At 41.4% G+C, this 18,034-nt stretch overlaps 2 protein-coding genes across 4 annotated transcripts in view; one reads left to right on the top strand and one right to left on the bottom strand.

Moving 5' to 3' along the window:
- The window catches only part of DNAH3 (dynein axonemal heavy chain 3), a 72,966-nt gene extending 64,290 nt beyond the window's left edge, over window positions 1–8,676 (bottom strand). The window contains exons 1-5 of the mRNA XM_067306285.1: window positions 8,208–8,676; window positions 7,623–7,743; window positions 6,048–6,149; window positions 3,231–3,456; window positions 1,631–1,700 (exon numbers count right to left, since the gene is read on the bottom strand). Coding sequence (XP_067162386.1) covers window positions 1,631–1,700; window positions 3,231–3,456; window positions 6,048–6,149; window positions 7,623–7,655 — 431 coding nt within the window. The 5' untranslated portion in view covers window positions 7,656–7,743; window positions 8,208–8,676. The remainder of the gene's footprint in view (window positions 1–1,630; window positions 1,701–3,230; window positions 3,457–6,047; window positions 6,150–7,622; window positions 7,744–8,207) is intronic.
- Window positions 8,677–11,044: 2,368 nt separating this feature from the next.
- Window positions 11,045–16,710, top strand: LDAF1 (lipid droplet assembly factor 1). 3 transcript variants are annotated; one of them, XM_067306170.1, is made up of 5 exons: window positions 11,045–11,113; window positions 12,306–12,442; window positions 13,348–13,516; window positions 14,338–14,476; window positions 15,821–16,710. In XM_067306170.1, the coding sequence occupies exons 2-5, from the start codon at window positions 12,371–12,373 to the stop codon at window positions 15,912–15,914; spliced, it is 474 nt and encodes a 157-aa protein (XP_067162271.1). In that variant the 5' UTR covers window positions 11,045–11,113; window positions 12,306–12,370; the 3' UTR covers window positions 15,915–16,710. The 3 variants fall into 3 exon arrangements, with proteins under 3 accessions (XP_067162271.1, XP_013806340.1, XP_067162272.1); XM_013950886.2 differs by lacking the exon at window positions 11,045–11,113 and adding an exon at window positions 11,392–11,507; XM_067306171.1 differs by lacking the exon at window positions 11,045–11,113 and adding an exon at window positions 11,392–11,507 and having other exon boundaries at window positions 12,310–12,442.
- The last annotated feature ends 1,324 nt before the right edge of the window (window positions 16,711–18,034 follow it).

Below are 18,034 nucleotides of genomic sequence, written 5' to 3' on the forward strand. Positions count from 1 at the left end.
CAGATGGAAGTGTCTGTGTTTCAGTTTGTGCCCGTTGCCTCGCGTCCTGTCGCTCGGCACCACTGAAAAGAGTCTGGTCCCATCCTCTCGACACCCTCCCTTCAGATACTTGTACACGTTGATAAGATCTCCTCTCAGCCTTCTCTTCTCCAGGCTAAACAGGCCCAGCTCTCTCAGCCTTTCCTCATAAGAGAGATGCTCCAGTCCCCTAATCATCTTTGTGGCCCTTCGCTGGACTTGCTCCAGTAGTGCCACATCCCTCTTGTACTGGGGAGCCCAGAACTGGACACAGTACTCCAGATGTGGCCTCACCAGGGCTGAGGAGAGGGGGAGAATCACCTCCCTCCACCTGCTGGCAACACTCTTCCTGATGCACCCCAGGATACCATTGGCCTTCTTGGCCACAAGGGCACATTGCTGCCTCATGGTTAACCTGGTGTCCACCAGCACTCCCAGGTCCTTCTCCACAGAGCTGCTTTCCAGCAGGTCAACCCCCAACCTGTACTGGTGACTGGGGTTATTCCTCCCCAGGTGCAGGACCCTGCACTTGCCTTTGTTGAACTTCATGAGGTTCCTCTCCGCCCACCTCTCCAGCCTGTCCAGGTCCCTCTGAATGGAAGCACAGCCCTCTGGCGTATCAGCCACTCCTCCCAGTTTTGTATCGTCGGCAAACTTGCTGAGGGTGCACTCTGTGCCTTCATCCAGGTCATTGATGAAGAAGTTGAACAAGACTGGACCCAGTACTGACCCCTGGGGGACACCGCTAGCTACAGGCCTCCAACTAGACTCTGTGCCACTGATCACAACTCTCTGAGCTCTGCCATTCAGCCAGTTCTCAATCCACCTCACTGTCCACTCATCTAGCCCATACTTCCTGAGCTTGTCTATGAGGATGTTATGGGAGACAGTGTCAAAAGTCTTGCTGAAGTCTAGGTAGACAACATCCACTGCTCTCCCCTCATCTACCCAGCCAGTCATTCCATCATAGAAGGCTATCAGATTGGTTAAGCATGATTTCCCCTTGGTGAAGCCATGCTGACTACTCCTGATCACCTTCTTGTCCTCCACATGCTTGGAGATGGCCTCCAGGATGAGGTAGTTGAAAAGAGAATTTAAACATCGCGTCTGTCTCTTTTATGCTACTCACCATCATTTTATCTTAATAACGATTAAGAAAGTCACTGCCATAGCACTTTCAAAGAGGATTATTTCTCTCCCTATTTTACAGATGAAGAGAACAAGCATCAAAATACAAATATCCATTACAGCTGAATGCCAAATTGGAGATAATTCTAGAAGCATTATAGAGCACTTAAACACTCACAGCACAACTGAGTGGCTTTATTTCTACAAACTACATTTTTACAAACTAAACTCTAGGTTCTCAAGTCAGCAATCAGAAAAGGAAGACCTTTTGGTTGGCATGCCCAAGAGTGAAATTTGCCCAGCCTCAAAGAAGCAGGGAAAGGTGCTCATTTAGCAAACACTGCAGTTTCAGATTTGAGACACATACTTTTTGTAGAGGCTTAACATTTCATCAGCATCCAAGTCAAAAGAAAAATTAAAGCACAGCTCAGATACCCAAACTGAGTGTAAAAAACTGTATCTTTTTAACATTACAGTACATTACCTATCAGAATCACACTGACTTCTTTTTGTAAGTTTGAGCCTTTTTACAGAAGAGGCAAATTCTTTTGAAGCTTTAAGCACCAGTTAAGAAAATCACATACAGGAATGTTATTTCAAACAGGGTATTATTTCAGACTGCTAAAAAACAGAGCTAAGTCAATTACACCAGGTAATGAAATAACAGAAAAATACAATGCCACAAAGAAGGTTTTACTATTGACTTAGGCCTAAGCAAAATGTTTCAATCACATTAAAGATTTTGCTGAGTCTGGGCCTATAACGTAGGTCCAGGAAAGCATTCAGCATATGCTTAAGACTTCAGTGCTTACATATCTCTCTGCAAAACCCATTTTCAGCATTAGGACTTTCTATTTTAAACTTAAAAGCAACACAATAAGAGATACAGTTCCACCAAATATGCCGCACATGAAAAATCTGAGGAGTACAAATTATTATCATGTGCTTTTCAGAGTAAAATAAGCAGACCTTTTAAACAAATGAACATGTCATGCCTTTCCTCCAAGAAATAGACTGTGGCCTGCTTGCCACATCCTATCCATTTACTTGAGAAGTCCAGTGAGAGGAATCAGGTATATGATAAAGAAACTGTTAAGAGATCTAATGAGCAAAACCAAACCCTTCTCAAATAGTGTGCAAGGGGAGTAAGCAGGTATGGAAGCTAGTATGTCTCATCTATCCCACGGAAAAGAAACTGAATTTCTAACACTTCAGGGAAGCAAAGCAACAATGCAGGATGAGTATCTTAACAGATAGACTGATGAATGGTACAGACTTTTTACCCTTGATACAGAAGACATTTAATTAGATGACTAGGAAATAAAGTTCCTGACATAATTGACTGGTTTTGGAATTCATGCAGACTAAGTAATGAAGTTAGTTCGACACCTGCAAATGGTAAGACACTTTATAAAAAAGAAAAAAGGTTTCTTAGGCTGTGTTTGATGCATGTATTGGTAAGCTTGAACAGCAAGAGTTTTACAACTCCTAAAACCCCCGTTTGTATTATATCACAATGTCATGTTGAATCAACAGCATATAATATCTCATATTGTAAGATTACATATATATGTATGGTTTGCCAACAAATACATCAATTATATGGTTTAGACATGAGCAGTGTATTAAACAATGTCATTTGGAGTTGATATTCAAGGGAACATTTTAATGCCTATCTCCCATCTTGTTTCCTAGGCTAGGCTTGTGAGCGTGAGCATAACAGGTGTGCACGCTGAACTTGTTTCTGTGTTTTGCTGTTGGAATCAACTTTTATTTCTAGCAATAATAACAGCTAACTTGTATTTTGTCCATTTTCAGTTTCGCAAACGACTCCCTACAATAACTGCGTGCAATTGTTTGGAGGGATGAATCTAACAAATCAGTCAAAAACCGTCTTTACCTTTACTAAAGTTACTCTTGATTTTGGAAATTTGTCTATAATGACCATGAGGTGATAAGCTTGTGAGCCTTTACCAGGAAAGAGTGATTTTGCCAGGGATGATGCTTTAAAAGATAAGCAATTAGGAATAAAAATGTATAGAATAAACAAGGCTAAACCTATGAGCACACTCAAACATGGATACACGGTGAGGCTGTTCTCTGCTTTGCTGAACCCAGTGATGCGCTTGCCATTGAGGAGGACTCTACTTTGTGCACATTTTTCAGTTTCAGATCCCGTGCAGTAAGAGTGTAGTTATTAGCTATGGAGTCACTTGGGCTCCGGTAGTAACGTTGTTCTTTGAATGGAACTGCCAAAGTCCATGACACTTGCTGCATCAAAGGAGGATAATAGCTGTTCTTAAGGACAAGCTGAAATTGGAAAAAAAAAAGAAGTCTTACACTGCACAGTGATTTTAAGAGGCTTCTTGGAGATAGAACACGGCTAAAGATCAATAGTATAAAGAGAAAATACACCATTCCCACTCAGTGAGAGTCATTTGACCACCACTTTATTCTTAGATCCTAATGCTCCACACACACATGAGTAATTTTACACAGCTCTTCAGTGGGAGTATTCATGCATTTTTGCGTAATCAAGGCATTTTTATAAATAACAGAAAGTACTAGCACATTATTTAGTACCATTTATTCCCACCACATCTCCCTCTTGCTTCTTCTCTTTTCCTTACATTTGGTTAAAGTTAAAAAAAAAAATTCTTTTTTCTCAAGCCTTTGTTAATGACTTGTCTGCACTTAACACTCAAGCATCATGACAGGTAAACGACAACATGAGTTAACAAATTCAGCTGTTATCTTTCTCTCTCTCCCACACCAATAAAAGATTTGTAATAGATTTCTTCTGTCTGTTCATTCCATGTTCTTTCTAGGGTGACTCGGTATCTATTGACTGACTTGTCATCAGTCCCAATGTCCAAACTTTAATGAGATAACTCACAGTTATAAGGGACATGAGACCAAGAAATACGAAGCTACACTCATCCTCAGGGAGAAAATATGCATAAGAAAGAACCATTAATGTACTTCATATCATGGTTCCTATAGCTCTCATTTTAAATTCATATTTAACTTTTGTTCTGTATCACATCTTGTTTAAAGATTTTTTACTTAGTTGGAATAACAAACCATATCCCTATCACTCATGTCTTCCTTTTATAGCACAGCATTACTACCATCAGTTTTAAATCATTCTTAAAAAAGCTTCTAAATACGTTCATGATATCCCATCTTTGGTTCCCCAATATCTCTTGCCCTTCCATAGGAGCTGCTATTAAATTCATCTTCACAGCTGATGAGCATGTTATAATTTCTGAAAAGACAGTGTATTAAAGCACAGAATAGCTACTTTTCATTTATCCCACAGATGCAGCTAAGAATTTTTTCTTAATCTATCATAAGCTTTAGTGAGAATGATAACAAAACAGTCAATCTGAAATAGGTGATAAAGTAAGATTATTACTTCTCCTTTGCATTCTTCTTCCAACTGACAAGGCTAATCTTATCAGCAAAGAAAAAGGCATTCACGCTATTGCTGAACTGCAGTCATGCTCCTTAAATTAGCTTCTGCAGCTTCATAGAATATTTTCAGTTCAATTTCTTCCACCCGCTTTGTACCTGAGAGCTTTCCAGAAAGGCACGGAGCAATGCAAATAGTACAGATGAGTAGGTCCCTGAATTACAGTTTTGTGGAACAAACTGGTACATGAATTAAAAATAATCCAGAGATTTGGAGTTTTTTCCCTGGGAAGTCACTGCGCATCTTTGGGAACTGCTGAAGTCAGCATAAGCTCTGAATTCTCAGCTCCCCTCCGAATTAGGTCCGCTTTCTAAATTGTGTCTTTTTCCCCACTAGGAGCAAGACCTTCCTGGATGCAGTGCAGATGCCCTGCTAATGGTGATACCAAAGGGAATCCCTTGGGCATAAAGTGGGCCAGAAAAAAAACAGCCATTCCTGGAAAAGAACAAAGAATGTCACCTGTCAAAATCTACCATTTATGTAACAGACCTGACATGACACAGGAGTTTCAGGCCTGGCTAAATCCTCTCCCATGTCCTATATAAACCTTTGATGCACACCTACGAAGTGTGACTGATCTTCAGATGAAAATAAAAGAGTTTTATACAAATCTTTGTCAAATAAAATAAATTTCACTTTTTTTACCATTAGAGTATCTTTTTCAGTTAAAATTTCCTAATTTTAAACAAAGTCCAAAACAACACATTTTCCATCAGAAGTTACTTTGATTTCTTCACAAACATTATCTTGCTAATGCAAGGTATTCTAGATGAACTGAAGTACTGACACACACTTTGCCACACAAGCAACTGTGAGGCATTTAGCGTGGGGAAAGCCATCCCTTTTCTCTTCCTCCCATAACCGCTAGCACAGGCGACTTTTATTCCTGTGTCATATAGTATTGGTTGTAGTTGTGCAGCTGTGCAAAGCTATCCCTTTAGATCAAGGCTGTACCTGTCAAACTCTCAGCTGGTTTTAGAACAGCATTCTAATTCTTTTTTTTTTGTGCTCTGCCATAAAGTATTTATGTGGAGAAAAAAAAAAAATCACAATTTGTTTGGAAGAAAAATAAAATATTACTATTTGCTTCCTTTCCCAGGAACTTTGAATTTATGGTCCATTAATATTAGTATTTTTAAAATTTTGAATTAACTGTTTTGAGTTTTTAAGTTCAAAATTAAATTCAAAATTAATTTTAATTCAAAATTTAAAAAATACCAATACAAATGGACCATAAATTTAAAGATCAGTTTTAAACTTCCAAAGTGTAATGTCCATATCATAATAGAAGCAGTAATAACACTTTTAATGAAGCATCTGACAACCTGTTTAGTACTTTAACTTAGTAATTTAATTAGAGTTTCCTAAAATCATTCTAGCACTGTAATTTAATGGATACCCTGATGAAAGTGAGGATAGCACATACCTGATACAATTCTGAAGGCACAGCTGAAGCAGAAGCAGGTAGGGGTGGTAATTCCGGTATGCCTTTTGAATGACTCATGTTATATACAGAATCATTTTGCAACTAGAGGGAATTGAAAACAATTTCAAAAACATTTATAAACTACATTGCTTTGAAAAAGATTCATTCAGGAAAACAGAGACTTTCAGTTTGCATTGAAAATGACATATTACAACCTTTCTAATGTTAAGGAAAAGGACATTCTGCAGAGTGGGTTACTCAGCAAAACAAGCTTTCAAGTTACACCATTCTCTAGTCATCTGATAAACTATCTATTTACTAATAAATGTCAGAGTTAAGAAAAAACACTAAAATATTTCTATATCACTGAAAATAATTCAAACATTTTAAAATATTTTTAGTTGAATACATGTTGTATGGAGTTTGCAATAGTGTAAACACTGGATATTATAATATTAAAGCATCTCAGACTGTCAAACTGACAACGAAACAGTCCAAGCTGTGTGAACTGCAGAACAGAAACACAGGGCTTCACTGGGATGAAAAAGAAGGCAAGATTTTTTATGTCAGTAACAACTCAGTTCCAGAAGAAGCTGTACTGCCAGGATGCAAAGAACGTAGTGAAAGGACAGATTACTCATAAGGGCTCTGCAAAGTGTTTTAATGCAAATGTAAGAACATCTAACGTGTCTTAGGACTATGTTCTACCTCTTCAAGGAGATGGTACTTTGAGGTAGCCTTCCAGGACACTATACAAAGTTCTCAAAAGATAATTTCTCTTCTTGTATTTTTTCAGAATTATTTAGCCCACAGTGTTTTGGGATGTTTTTTCAATAGCAAATTTCTATACCATAGGCTGAAAACCCGCTCCTATTCTGCTTCAATTTTTTCTAAACCATATTTCTTTAGGAGATGTATGAGGAACAAATTCCCCAAAACATGAAGTGACACTAGCAGCAAAAAGAGGCAGAAGTATGCAGTATCTGAACACCAGTGCATTAAATCATCATGAAAGAGCAAGTTATTACCCAATACAATTGTCTGAATAATGTATAATCATTTTTACATAATTTTAATACATTTTTAGCAAGTAGCTATTGAATTCTGATATATGACTGGAAGACTGGGCTCCCAAAACCTGGTTTTCAAGCAGACAAAATTGTGCTTTCCTCAGCATCAAAATACAGCCCATTCAGAAATAAAATCTGAGGAAGGAGTGATCCGATTTACCTCCTTGGCATTCTCCAGCACACACCTCCCCGGAGACATTATCACTGCCAAGTTCTATTTTACTACAGGCAGCAGGAATTATCTTTGATTAATGACCAAAGGATTTGGCTTTTAGGGTACTTTTAAAACGAACAAAAGTTAACACTTCCTACTTTAAATGCTTGAGCAAAGGAATCCTTAATAAGGAGTATTTTATAAAGGCTAAGGTCCAAAGAATATTGAACAAAAAGGAGCATCTTCAAATCGAGTTTTTCTCGATGCCAAAGCCTTCAGAAAGGGCCAATTTCATCTGAAGCTTTGAAACCATCATCGATCTTTCACACAGCCCCAGTAGAAAGAACTTACCCTCAGGAGCCTTGGGGTCTGTGCTGGCTTCATTGTGTTTATCTTTCATCAAGCTGTTTGCTGCTTGCTTAAAAGTTTTTGGTCCCCCCCCTCAAGATGAGCATCCTTGTAGTTATGTGCACTGAAAAAGAATTAGAGAATCGTTTCAGGTACTACAGAAGGCATCAACCCATGTAGCTTCCTATCCAAACTGCCACGAAGAAAATCTCTCTCCCAACTCTCTCCTTCCTTGTTCCCGTCCTTCTCCCAAGTAGCCCACACTAAGCCTTCTTCCCCTCCAGAGCATATACTCTTTTTCTCTATTCCTGTTCAAGTTCACTTTTCACCTTAAACTCCCTAACACTCTCCAGATATCTTTCAAACAAGTTTTTTCCACCCTCTCCTTAACCAGGTTCCTTCCCACTGCCTGTTCTCTTCTAATGTCCCGGGGCCTCTGGGGCCCAAACGGTGATTCACAGCACATGGATCCACACACCTGCTGCCATGAGAGAGAAACGCACACCAAAAGGAAAGGGAAAAGAGAAGGAGATGTACGCCTTACACACCCACTGGGTGCACCTGTGAGCAGGGTAAAAGCGGTACTACCTGCGGGCGCCCTCGCTGCCAGTCCCTCCGCCTGTTCCAGCTCCGGGAGCTGCTCCGACACTGCCGTTCAGTCCTCAGCTTTGTTGCCAGAGTTACAGCATTGCCGGTGCTAGGAGACAGGAATTTCCACCGCCCTCTCTCCCCTCCGCTGACGGCAAACAGCCCCTTGCAGCACAGCGTTGCGTGGGGCCGCGGTCAGGGAGATTCGGTTCCAGAACCAACATGCTATTGTGCGGGTTCATTTTACCTCTGAAAACTTCCAGTAGTTTCTCCCAGAACATTGTATGAGCTAAAGTAAACGCAGCAAGGGAGCTCCCATAACAATAACAGCAAGAAAAGTGCAAATTTTCACAGCAAGAAGTGGACAAAAAAAACCATTAGGGATTCAAACTCTTGAATCCAAATCTCTCCAGCACTTTCTCATGACTCTGAATCAAACTCTGGAAAGATCTGACGACAGCAGGTGGCATACTCGTACCCTCATCTACTCCAAGTCTCTTCCTGCGCACTGGCCTCCCACTCATGGCTGGCACTGCATTCAAGGAGTCCTCCTTCAAGACCCTTCACAAATCTGAGCCGTCACTACCAGACATAGTATCTAGAGCAGCCTCTTTATGTCGACCCTCAAGAAAGGCCTCACACCAGGTCCTCTGCCTAACCCAGCCAGCCCTCCAACCCAACGCAAACTCTTTGCCAACATCTTTAGATGCTATTTTTCATTCTGTTTTCTGTAGATTGTGAGAAAGGCTGATATCCCTGACATAATGGCATTGTCTTCCTTGTGTCTGGTGTTAGGTCAAGATAAAAGTTGAGAGTTGTCCTTTCCTGGCCACATGTGAAAGCTTCTGCCATAACTTTGGCTGCATTTCAAACACAAGATGACTTGCCCTGCAAGCGCGCAGGGTAAAGATGCAGCACTGCTAGTTCGGGAACTGGCAACCGCGCAGCTAGTTCACCTGGGAATTCTCCAAACACCCTGGTGCTCGTTTGCAACACGTGCGTTTTCCTGCTAATTCAGGCTGATGCTGGCATGAAGACAAGCTCAATTAAGCAACAGTTATGGTAACTATCATTTCTCTGTGTACGACTCAGATGCTTTTATATGCATGCCCTTTAAAGTTAAATAAGTTACTTGTGCTGCTTGGGAAGCATTAAAATCAGTTATTTTATATAGAAAAAGATTATATATGAATTTTTAGCAGAATGCATAATTATGCATGGTAGGAAAATAAATTACCAACACGTACAAGACTATCTCTCAAACTGCAGCTACAGCATGTTTTGAAAACATGCCAGAAATTTAAAGTCTTCAATACAGTTCTAAGCACAGCAGAGCCATTAAACTTTATATTGCCATTATCACTGGATTATGTCACACTATAATTCTACCAGCTAATTTTTCCCTATGCTCCCTTTAAAAATATATTAAAAAATCAAAATTTGAAATTCTCTTTTATAAATAAACTAGTCTTCTAGGAATGCTATTATATTATGCCCTTTATTAACGTCAGATACAAATATTTTAGCAGTTTAGGCAAAATAAATTCTCCCTCACCATTCTCTTCTTTTTGGTATCCTGTGCTGTGCTTTTAGTGTTAATATAGGTTCTCATTTATTTCCTCTACCTACACAGATCCTTATACCTGAAGAGCTCATTGAAATCAGCACCTCAAAGACACACAATTCTGGCAGCCAGCTAAAAGTCACATAATTTATAAAAGCTCTCTTTGCATTACAAAACTGGCATGCTCCAAATTAAACATGCTATTTATTTTGTTGCCTTTAAAAATAATCATGAATCCATTAATATTCAGTTTTGCAATACTCCCACGGGTGGCACCACTCAGAAAGGCTGATTAACAGCAGTCATGAGAAACATGAATATTTTACTGATTTGTGACAGTAATTTGCAGCATTAAAAATTCTATATAGCACAAAGTCCTGGTATTCACCAAAGTTTTAAGCTTGCATGTAAGACCACCATAATGGCTCTACAAAACGGCAAGGCCAAGGCGTAGTGCAGCGCACCTAAGGGAGCACCACCGAAACGAGTGGTGCCGTCTGCCTCCGCCCCAGCCGCTCACTCGGGCTCAACAGAGCCCCTTCTAATCCCAGTGCGAGCCCTGATCTTCCTGAAAACCCAGCAGATTTTTAAGAACGATTACTGTTCCCAAGGAGCAGCTCCCCAAACAGGTTTGCCCCGCGGCCGCCCAGGCTCCTGGGAGGCAGCAGGGAGGTAACAGCATGTGGGAGCAGGCCCCCAGGGCCGGGGAGGCGGGAGCGCTTCTTTCCAGGCTCCCTGCCTTCGCCAGGCGAAGCATTTGCTGCCAACTTCACCGTGCCGTGCCGCACAGCGGCCTGGAAATTCACAGTTTGCCAAAAACTGCCTTCCTGGCCCCCTACCCCAAAGGCAGGAGCCCCTCTAGCTTGGGAGGCTGGGATTTAACACCTGCGTTTTAGCCGTTTCTGGCACGTCCAGCTGTGACTCGTGGCAAGGCTGCGATAGCCCAGCGAGAGCCCGAAGCCGCCGCCGTGGCCTGCGCGGTCACCCGCCTGCGCCCCGAGTTTCGCCAGCGCCTCGGCCGCTCGGTGGGAGGGATTACACCATCTCTCGCGTTTCCTCATCTTCCACCCTTAATTACAGCCCCGAAAAGCCCAGGGCCGTAACGGGGTGCCCTGACGCCGCCAAACCCGGGAGGCCTGCGGAGCGCCGGGGGGGCGGCAGGCCCCAAGCAAGCCCTGGGCCGCCCCGCCGGGACCCGCGGCGGAGCCCGCGGCGCGGCCCTGCCCGGCTCTCGCCCGCGCGGGGAGGAGACAGCGGCGGCGCTTCCCCCGGTCCCGGCCCCGGCCCCGGCCGCCGCATCCGGCAGGCGGGCGGACGGACGGGCCGCCGAGAGGGGCCGCAGGTGAGAGGGGCGGCCGCGGCCGGGCCGCGGGCGGGAGGGCGGCCGGGCAGCGACGCCGCGCCGCGCCGCCCCGCTCCGCTCCGCTCCGCCCGGGGGCTGCAGAGGCGGCGGCTCGCGGCCGCGTCCCAGCGGGCAGGGCCGGCGCCGCACGGCGGCCGCTCCGCCCCGCCCCTCCCGGCTCGGCTCGCCTCGGCTCGGGCCAGGCCGCGCAGGGAGGCCGCCGCCGCCGCCGCGCCGGGCGGGGAGGCCGGGGCTGGGCCCGCCGCGGCTGGGCCCGCCGCTCGCCTCGGAGCGGGGCCGGCGCGGCGCGGCGGGGCGGGAGCAGGCGGCTCCGCGGCCCCGGCCCCAGTGCGAGGTCGCAGGCGGAGGTTCCGCGGGCAGCGTCGCCTCAGAGGTAAAATTTAGGTCTCCCCGCCAGTTGGGCCGTGTGAAAAAACTGCTGGCGGTGGTTTCGTGCAGCAGAAGCCCCCAGGAATCCCTTTGCCAAGTTCTGTGCTTTTGCTAGGAAAAAAAAAAGTATAAAAATTCTCTGTGAATAAAGGGAGGGACCGAGTATGGAGACTGAATATCAAAGCAATATTTGCGTAATAAATGTTTAGATTTACAAGCAGGAAAATGTGTCTTTTAATCTCGCAGTGATAATGTTCCCTGTAGCAACAGTAGATTCAATTTGCAGAGGAAAAAGGTCTTTGCACTGATGTTGTCTTTAAACTTTGACAACTAAATATGTTCAGAATGTTTCAAAGTATTTGGCCTTTATCTGTTGAGTGTTGAAGCTGTCCAGGGTCTGGTTTCAGTCCCGAGTATGAGGCTGCTCACAAAAACACGCTGATATAAGCACTTTAAGTTTGCAGTACTAACAGTGATAAATTGTCTAAACTAATAGTTAGATTTGCCTCATTACTGGTAATTCACTGGTAACGGTGCCCTCACTGTTAAATATGGGGTTAATGTTATAAGGGAAGAAGGTGAGTCACTTTGTATCCTGATCCTGGTTCTGGCTTTGGAAATGCTTTAGAAGAGCTTTCCGACAGAACCCCTGTATTAAATTTAATCTCGCAAAGAAATGTTTTAAACTGTATAGATCTCATTGACTTGAAATCTACGTTCTCTGTTTTTAGGCAAGAGAAATATTTGATTTTTCACAAAACATTTGCATGAGCCTGTTACTAATTTTACCTTTGTTTTTAAGGAAGGTTGGATGGCTGAGTGAGAACGTTGTCCAGAAGTTTCACGGTTGTCACCGAGGATTCCAGCATGTCTAAAGAAATGCAGGAGCTGCAGAAGCAATGGCACTCCGTGGTACAGTCCATCCACAGCAACTCAAACGTGCGTTCTGGATTGTATTTTACATAACACGTTTATAAAGATACTCCTTTTATAAATCTTGGAATATCATATCCTGATTTATTTAAATGCAATTTCAAAACCTTTAAATTAATTTTTTTGAGAAAATTAGCACTCCCTTTTTTAAACAAAGATTGAGGAGCCTGTGGGAATGGCTGTCCTAACACGTCTTCAGCAGTCAAAAGGGAGGCCTATTCTGCATTTCTGTGTTTTACTGGTAAAACCATTTTACTTAAAAGTGGCGTTTTAGTGAAATGGTTGTCCTGCTATAAAAATAACTAAAACTGCTATACCCCTTTCCTAAGGGAAATCCAGCATATAGGTATGACTGCCTCAGTAAAAAGGATTTTCTCATCTACTTGTAACTTTATAAGTAAATTCTTACCACTTCCTGTGGTACAGACATGACTGTAGTGTCCTTATGCTCAATACAGGAGCAAGTTGCAGATACTAGTGAGACATGAAAACAAGGAAGTTCATCATCTTTCTTTGAATGTAACAGTATTTTTGATTTCTAAACACAATTCTCTAGATCAAAAATCATAGCTGTTGAAACCTCACTGAAATCTGTGCAGTTAAAGCATGACCTTGTATGTGTGGGCTGCTTTTTGGGGGGAGGGGGGGTTAATTTGTGCAAGAATGGGACTGGGAGGTTGATGAGAAACATGGATGTTTGGGTAGGCTTATATTTGCTATGCAGTTACCTACATTTGCATTAAATCCTCATGCTTGGGAAATTTAGAGGCAATGGTTACTCCCTTTAATTCAAACTCTATACTTACAAAAAGAATGGTATCCATAATTTTAAATGAAGTAGCTGTGACATTTTAAGTTATCTATGACAAGAGGTAAAAATAAAATCTGAAATATTTTTCTTTGATCCACAGGTTGTTGCATTTATGAACTCTCGTTTTGGCCAATACTTAGATGACCATCCTTTTGTTGCCTTATCACTCCTGATGTTTGTTGCAGTGTCTGCTATTCCTGTTGCATTTTTTCTGATTTTTGTTGTTACAACAGTCATAATGGCCTGTATTGGCGTGATAATTATGGAAGGTATTGTATGCATGCATGCATTATTCATTTCCCTTTTGGGACATGACATCCTTTCCTTTTTCTCTTCTACCTTCTGGAGTTCTTAGTGAAAGCAACTTAAGATTTCTAAGTGTAGCCCTCAGCTTTCAGCAATAGTCAAAGTCTTAACACAAGAATAGTAATCTAATTAACTGTAGCCTCTTCAGGGGAAATCCTATTTCTCTTTTTCATGTCAGCCACCTGGATGTAGCTAAACCAGTTATTCTGGCCATGCATAGTTTTCATTTCTGGCCTATGGAGTCTTTTATGGGAGAAATTTTCACAGGTTTTATTTTATATAATAACATATGTCAGGGATTAAAACTTTCTGAAGTATGATTGCTTCCAAATATTCTGTATGTCTCCGGCCAAGTCTGTCTCTGACCATTTCTTTGCCCCTTCACCTCCAAGGGCTACTTGGGGGAGAAGTAGGACAGACTTTAGCATGGCATAGGGTAGTAACAAGGTGCACAGTGTTTTCCCTGACAGCTGTATATACAGTCACTCCAGTCCTTTGGTATTGTAACATGCGGAGTTTGAGGAAAACATATTGGTCTAGTTTGAACAGATCTTCCTTCCTCATCACATAAATAATAGAAATGTTAAAAGGAGTGTTTCTCCTTTAGAGGGCTGTCTGGGGAATTCCTGCAGACTGAGGCCCTTGACTATTACACAAGTCAGCTAGTTGATTGCAGTAGATAATTTTCCCTAATGGTTTGAATTGGAATTGTGATAGAAATTATATTCTTCTAACTGACATATATGTAAACTGTTTAAATAACAAACTGATTCTCTTTTATTAGGTGTTGTAATATCGATAGGTGGCATAGCCCTCCTTTGCGTGCTGTGTGGCCTGGGCGCACTTTCGCTGGGAGTTTCTGGAGTACTGAGTGTTTGTTACGTCATTCTTTCAACTCTGGTCAACTACTGGTATGTTCAAAAGTAAGTAATAGCATCTTGAGCCGTTCTCTGATTTCAAACTGTACTGTTGCATTGATCACTGTGTTTACGAGTAACAGCTACTTTTGGATAGTTTAATAAATCTTTTTGAATGCTAGAGCATCTTTGGCTACCCTGATGATTTAATATACGGCATATAAATATCTAGTCATCAATAAATATTTTAATGAGAGTTATTACCTGCCCTCTTTTCTCTTTAGGAAAGAGGAAATATAAATAGTCCTTAGATGTACATTTGCTAACACAGCATAACATCAAGCAATAAAATATAACTTTGTCTCATTCAGAATAAATCTTGTTTTAACTGTCATTAAAACGTTTCCAAATTGGACTCTGCACAGAGGATGAAGCTTTTGCTCAATTATACAACAGAGTTCCTTCTGCATGGTGCAGTGCCCAACTATCTTGGCTTACCTGCATTCGTAGAGTAGCAGGGGACCAAAATTGTAGCTTTGGGACAAGTAGATGGGTAGTTAAATGGGACACCGTGGCCAAAATTAGATTTGTGTGAAACAAGTTTGTACAAAACCTAAGATTAATACATTTTTCCAGATGTTTTTAAAAGATTTTTTTGCTTTGTTTGCATAAACTTGTTTTATTTGCAAAACAGGCTGCTGACCGTGTGCTCTCTGCCACTCATCTCCCTCTGCTCCCAGAACTTTGTGCTTGGAGGCCTATTTCAGTCACTGTTGCCTTACTCACACTTTTGCCAAGAATCTAGCTAAGGCACTAGCAGGTTGTGCTGGAGTGCCACCTATTGCCCACTTAAATTACTAGCAGGGAATTAAGAACGATAATCACTTCCTAAGCATAGGGCAGAGCAAGAAAAAACAATCCAGCTGCTCCCTCTTAGTGCTTGCTTTCTCAGTTTGCTCCTTCTTCACAGCAGTACATTTGCACAGCTCCAGGAACACACGAAATTGCCTGTGGAGACCATGATATCTTCAGGAACATGCAACACGGTGCAAGGCCCAGTGTGCCTGCATTTGTTCCAGGGCTCCCTGCTGCTCTTCCTGGGCATGCTGTCAGGTCTATATCATTGCCAACTGATTCCAGAAAAAACTTCTTTCTTACGTATCATATCATAAACCAGCCTACAAACCAATCATATTTGCTTAAAACTTTGATGTTAAACAAACAACATCTGGTAGATCGCTCTTTATATGTTCCTGTGTCTTTTGAGAAAAACTCTGGTAGACCAGCAGTTCCAGAAGTCCCATGCTTATATCTCATGTTGCTCAGTGTTCTTTGGGAAGGGTTAAAAGACAATAATCTTCTAGAAGAACAAACTATAAAACCATTCTTCTCCCCTTCTCCTTTATACAGGGGTCAGATAAGGAAGCAGGAAGCTAATGGAACTTCGCTACAGAAGAGTCCTTCCATCTTGGATCTCTCTGCCAATAATGGAAAGAGCGAATAAATGGGATTATCCCCATTTCCTTGATAGGCACTTAACTGTACTATTCTGACCTTTACAGTGTAATTGTTTACCTGCTGAGCATTCAAGCTCTGTGCACTGCTTATAGAAACTGAAAAAATCAATATGCTTCTTATATTGTTACTGTAACACTAATAGTAACAATAGCTGTTAAGCAGTGCATTGTGGTATCAAGTCTTATGTGCATGATGAAATGTTCCACAGAATTTGGTAAAAAGATATACTAATAATTACTGTTAAGTCAGTGACAGGTGAAAGAAGGGGTAGGCAGGTATTTGATTTCCCATTTACTACTGGATTTCTAGATGGAGCATCTTTCAAGATTTGTATGCAGCAGTTGGCTGTTTTGGTACATGGTAAATGTCAAAGCTCAGCAACACTGGAAAGGTTTTTTGAGTGTTGAAAAATATTCTAAGCCTTAATGGTCTTTGTTAAAACATTATGAGCATACCATGCTAATGCTTTATAATATAAGAAAAGGAAAATTGGGTTTTATTATACGTAGCTAACTCATGGTATAAGCTTTCACGTACCTTTAAATATTGCATTATTCTGAAGGGATATTTTCTTTGTTTTCCTCATTGCCTCATCACATCCATGGTATGCAATTAGATCTTGCATTTTGTCATATTTGTTTAGGTATTTAAAATGCCAGTTTTGCTTCTCAGTTTTAACTTCTTGTATGTATTTTGTTTAAACTTTTTTCATTTTTTGCAAATGCTATACTATTTTTAAGCATCAAGCAACTATATTAGTTTAATAAAGTATTGTTTGTTTAGCCAGGTTGTCTTGTTATTGTTATTCTATCCTAAAGTAAAAACAAGTTTTCCAGATCTACTTCTGGGAAGGCTACACTTGAAGTTAGATTTTTCTTCCTACTTGATGTTAAAGTATTTTGGCTGGCCAATACCTCCTAAGTCACAAACTGCAGCCAGTTTGTGTTATATGGGAATACTCTGCTTTTCACACCTGTAAAGTGAAAACAGAATCCTCAGGACTAAATTACTGTAGTATTCCAGTTTGGTATGAACAAGCATGTGGTTTGACCACAACAGGATATTAGAGTCTAGGTTTTTCTTTGCTAAGATGATGCCATTTATTGCAGACCTAGTTTACACAGACCTTTTTTGATTCTGTAAATGTAAGAATACTTCAGCCTAAAATGAAAATACTCAGCTTTAAGGTTAGTTAAATATACAGATGTGGCTAACTTCATGCAGTATGTTTCTTGTTCCTTGTAAAACCGTAATAGCAGTCTTATATTTCAAAGCTTATCTGAGGGATGATGTGTTCCACATTGTTCTGGTGGTTGTGTTTTCAGCTGTGATAATAAGTTGGCCCCACACTTGGGCAGTAGAGTGGAATTACGCTTAGCCATACTCTGCTTCCTGATCCCAGTTCATAAAAGGCTTTAGCATTTACTAAATTCCAGTTAAGTGTGAAAGACCTGCAGAATGAAGATAACAGGAGATTCCTTTCATAGTTTACTAACTAGATACAATGTTTGTTCTTTCTCAGAAGTGCCAAAGCTTTATCACAACCAGAAATATTTTTTCAAACTTAGTTAACAGCAATATACAAGGAGGAAAAAAAAAACAGGAAAAGTGTAGTTTCTCTACTTTCTTTGTACCAAAAGCTACTGCTATGATTTTGTTTAAAGGACATGCAGCCTGGAGAAATCCATCTAAAGATGAAACAGATTTCACATGAATATATGTGCATAGCTTTTTACCTTGCCATTACTCCCACTTTAGGACCAAATCTGCAGCTGTTGTCAATCACAGGAGAGCTTTACTGGTTTACAGCAGCTGCAGATCAGTGGGGGGAAAAAAGCAGACTGCTGCACTTAATGATTGTGTGGTGCTGACCAGTGATAAGAATGCACATCACAGCTATAAATCATACAATCCAAAAGCAAATTCCAGCTTTATTTCCCAGTGCATATGCTGGACTGCAAAAACCCAAAAGACACTTATTTGCAGATGAAGCAACTCCAGCTACACAGTATGCTGGGAGATTGAGGTGAAGCAGGTGTTTTGCACAGGCTGCTAAATGGATTGTATTATTCCTTCTGCAAATGGACTAATACCCACTTTTAAGAG

This window comes from Apteryx mantelli, chromosome 16 (genome assembly GCF_036417845.1).
Source record: "Apteryx mantelli isolate bAptMan1 chromosome 16, bAptMan1.hap1, whole genome shotgun sequence".
In the NCBI taxonomy this organism is placed as follows: domain Eukaryota; kingdom Metazoa; phylum Chordata; class Aves; order Apterygiformes; family Apterygidae; genus Apteryx; species Apteryx mantelli.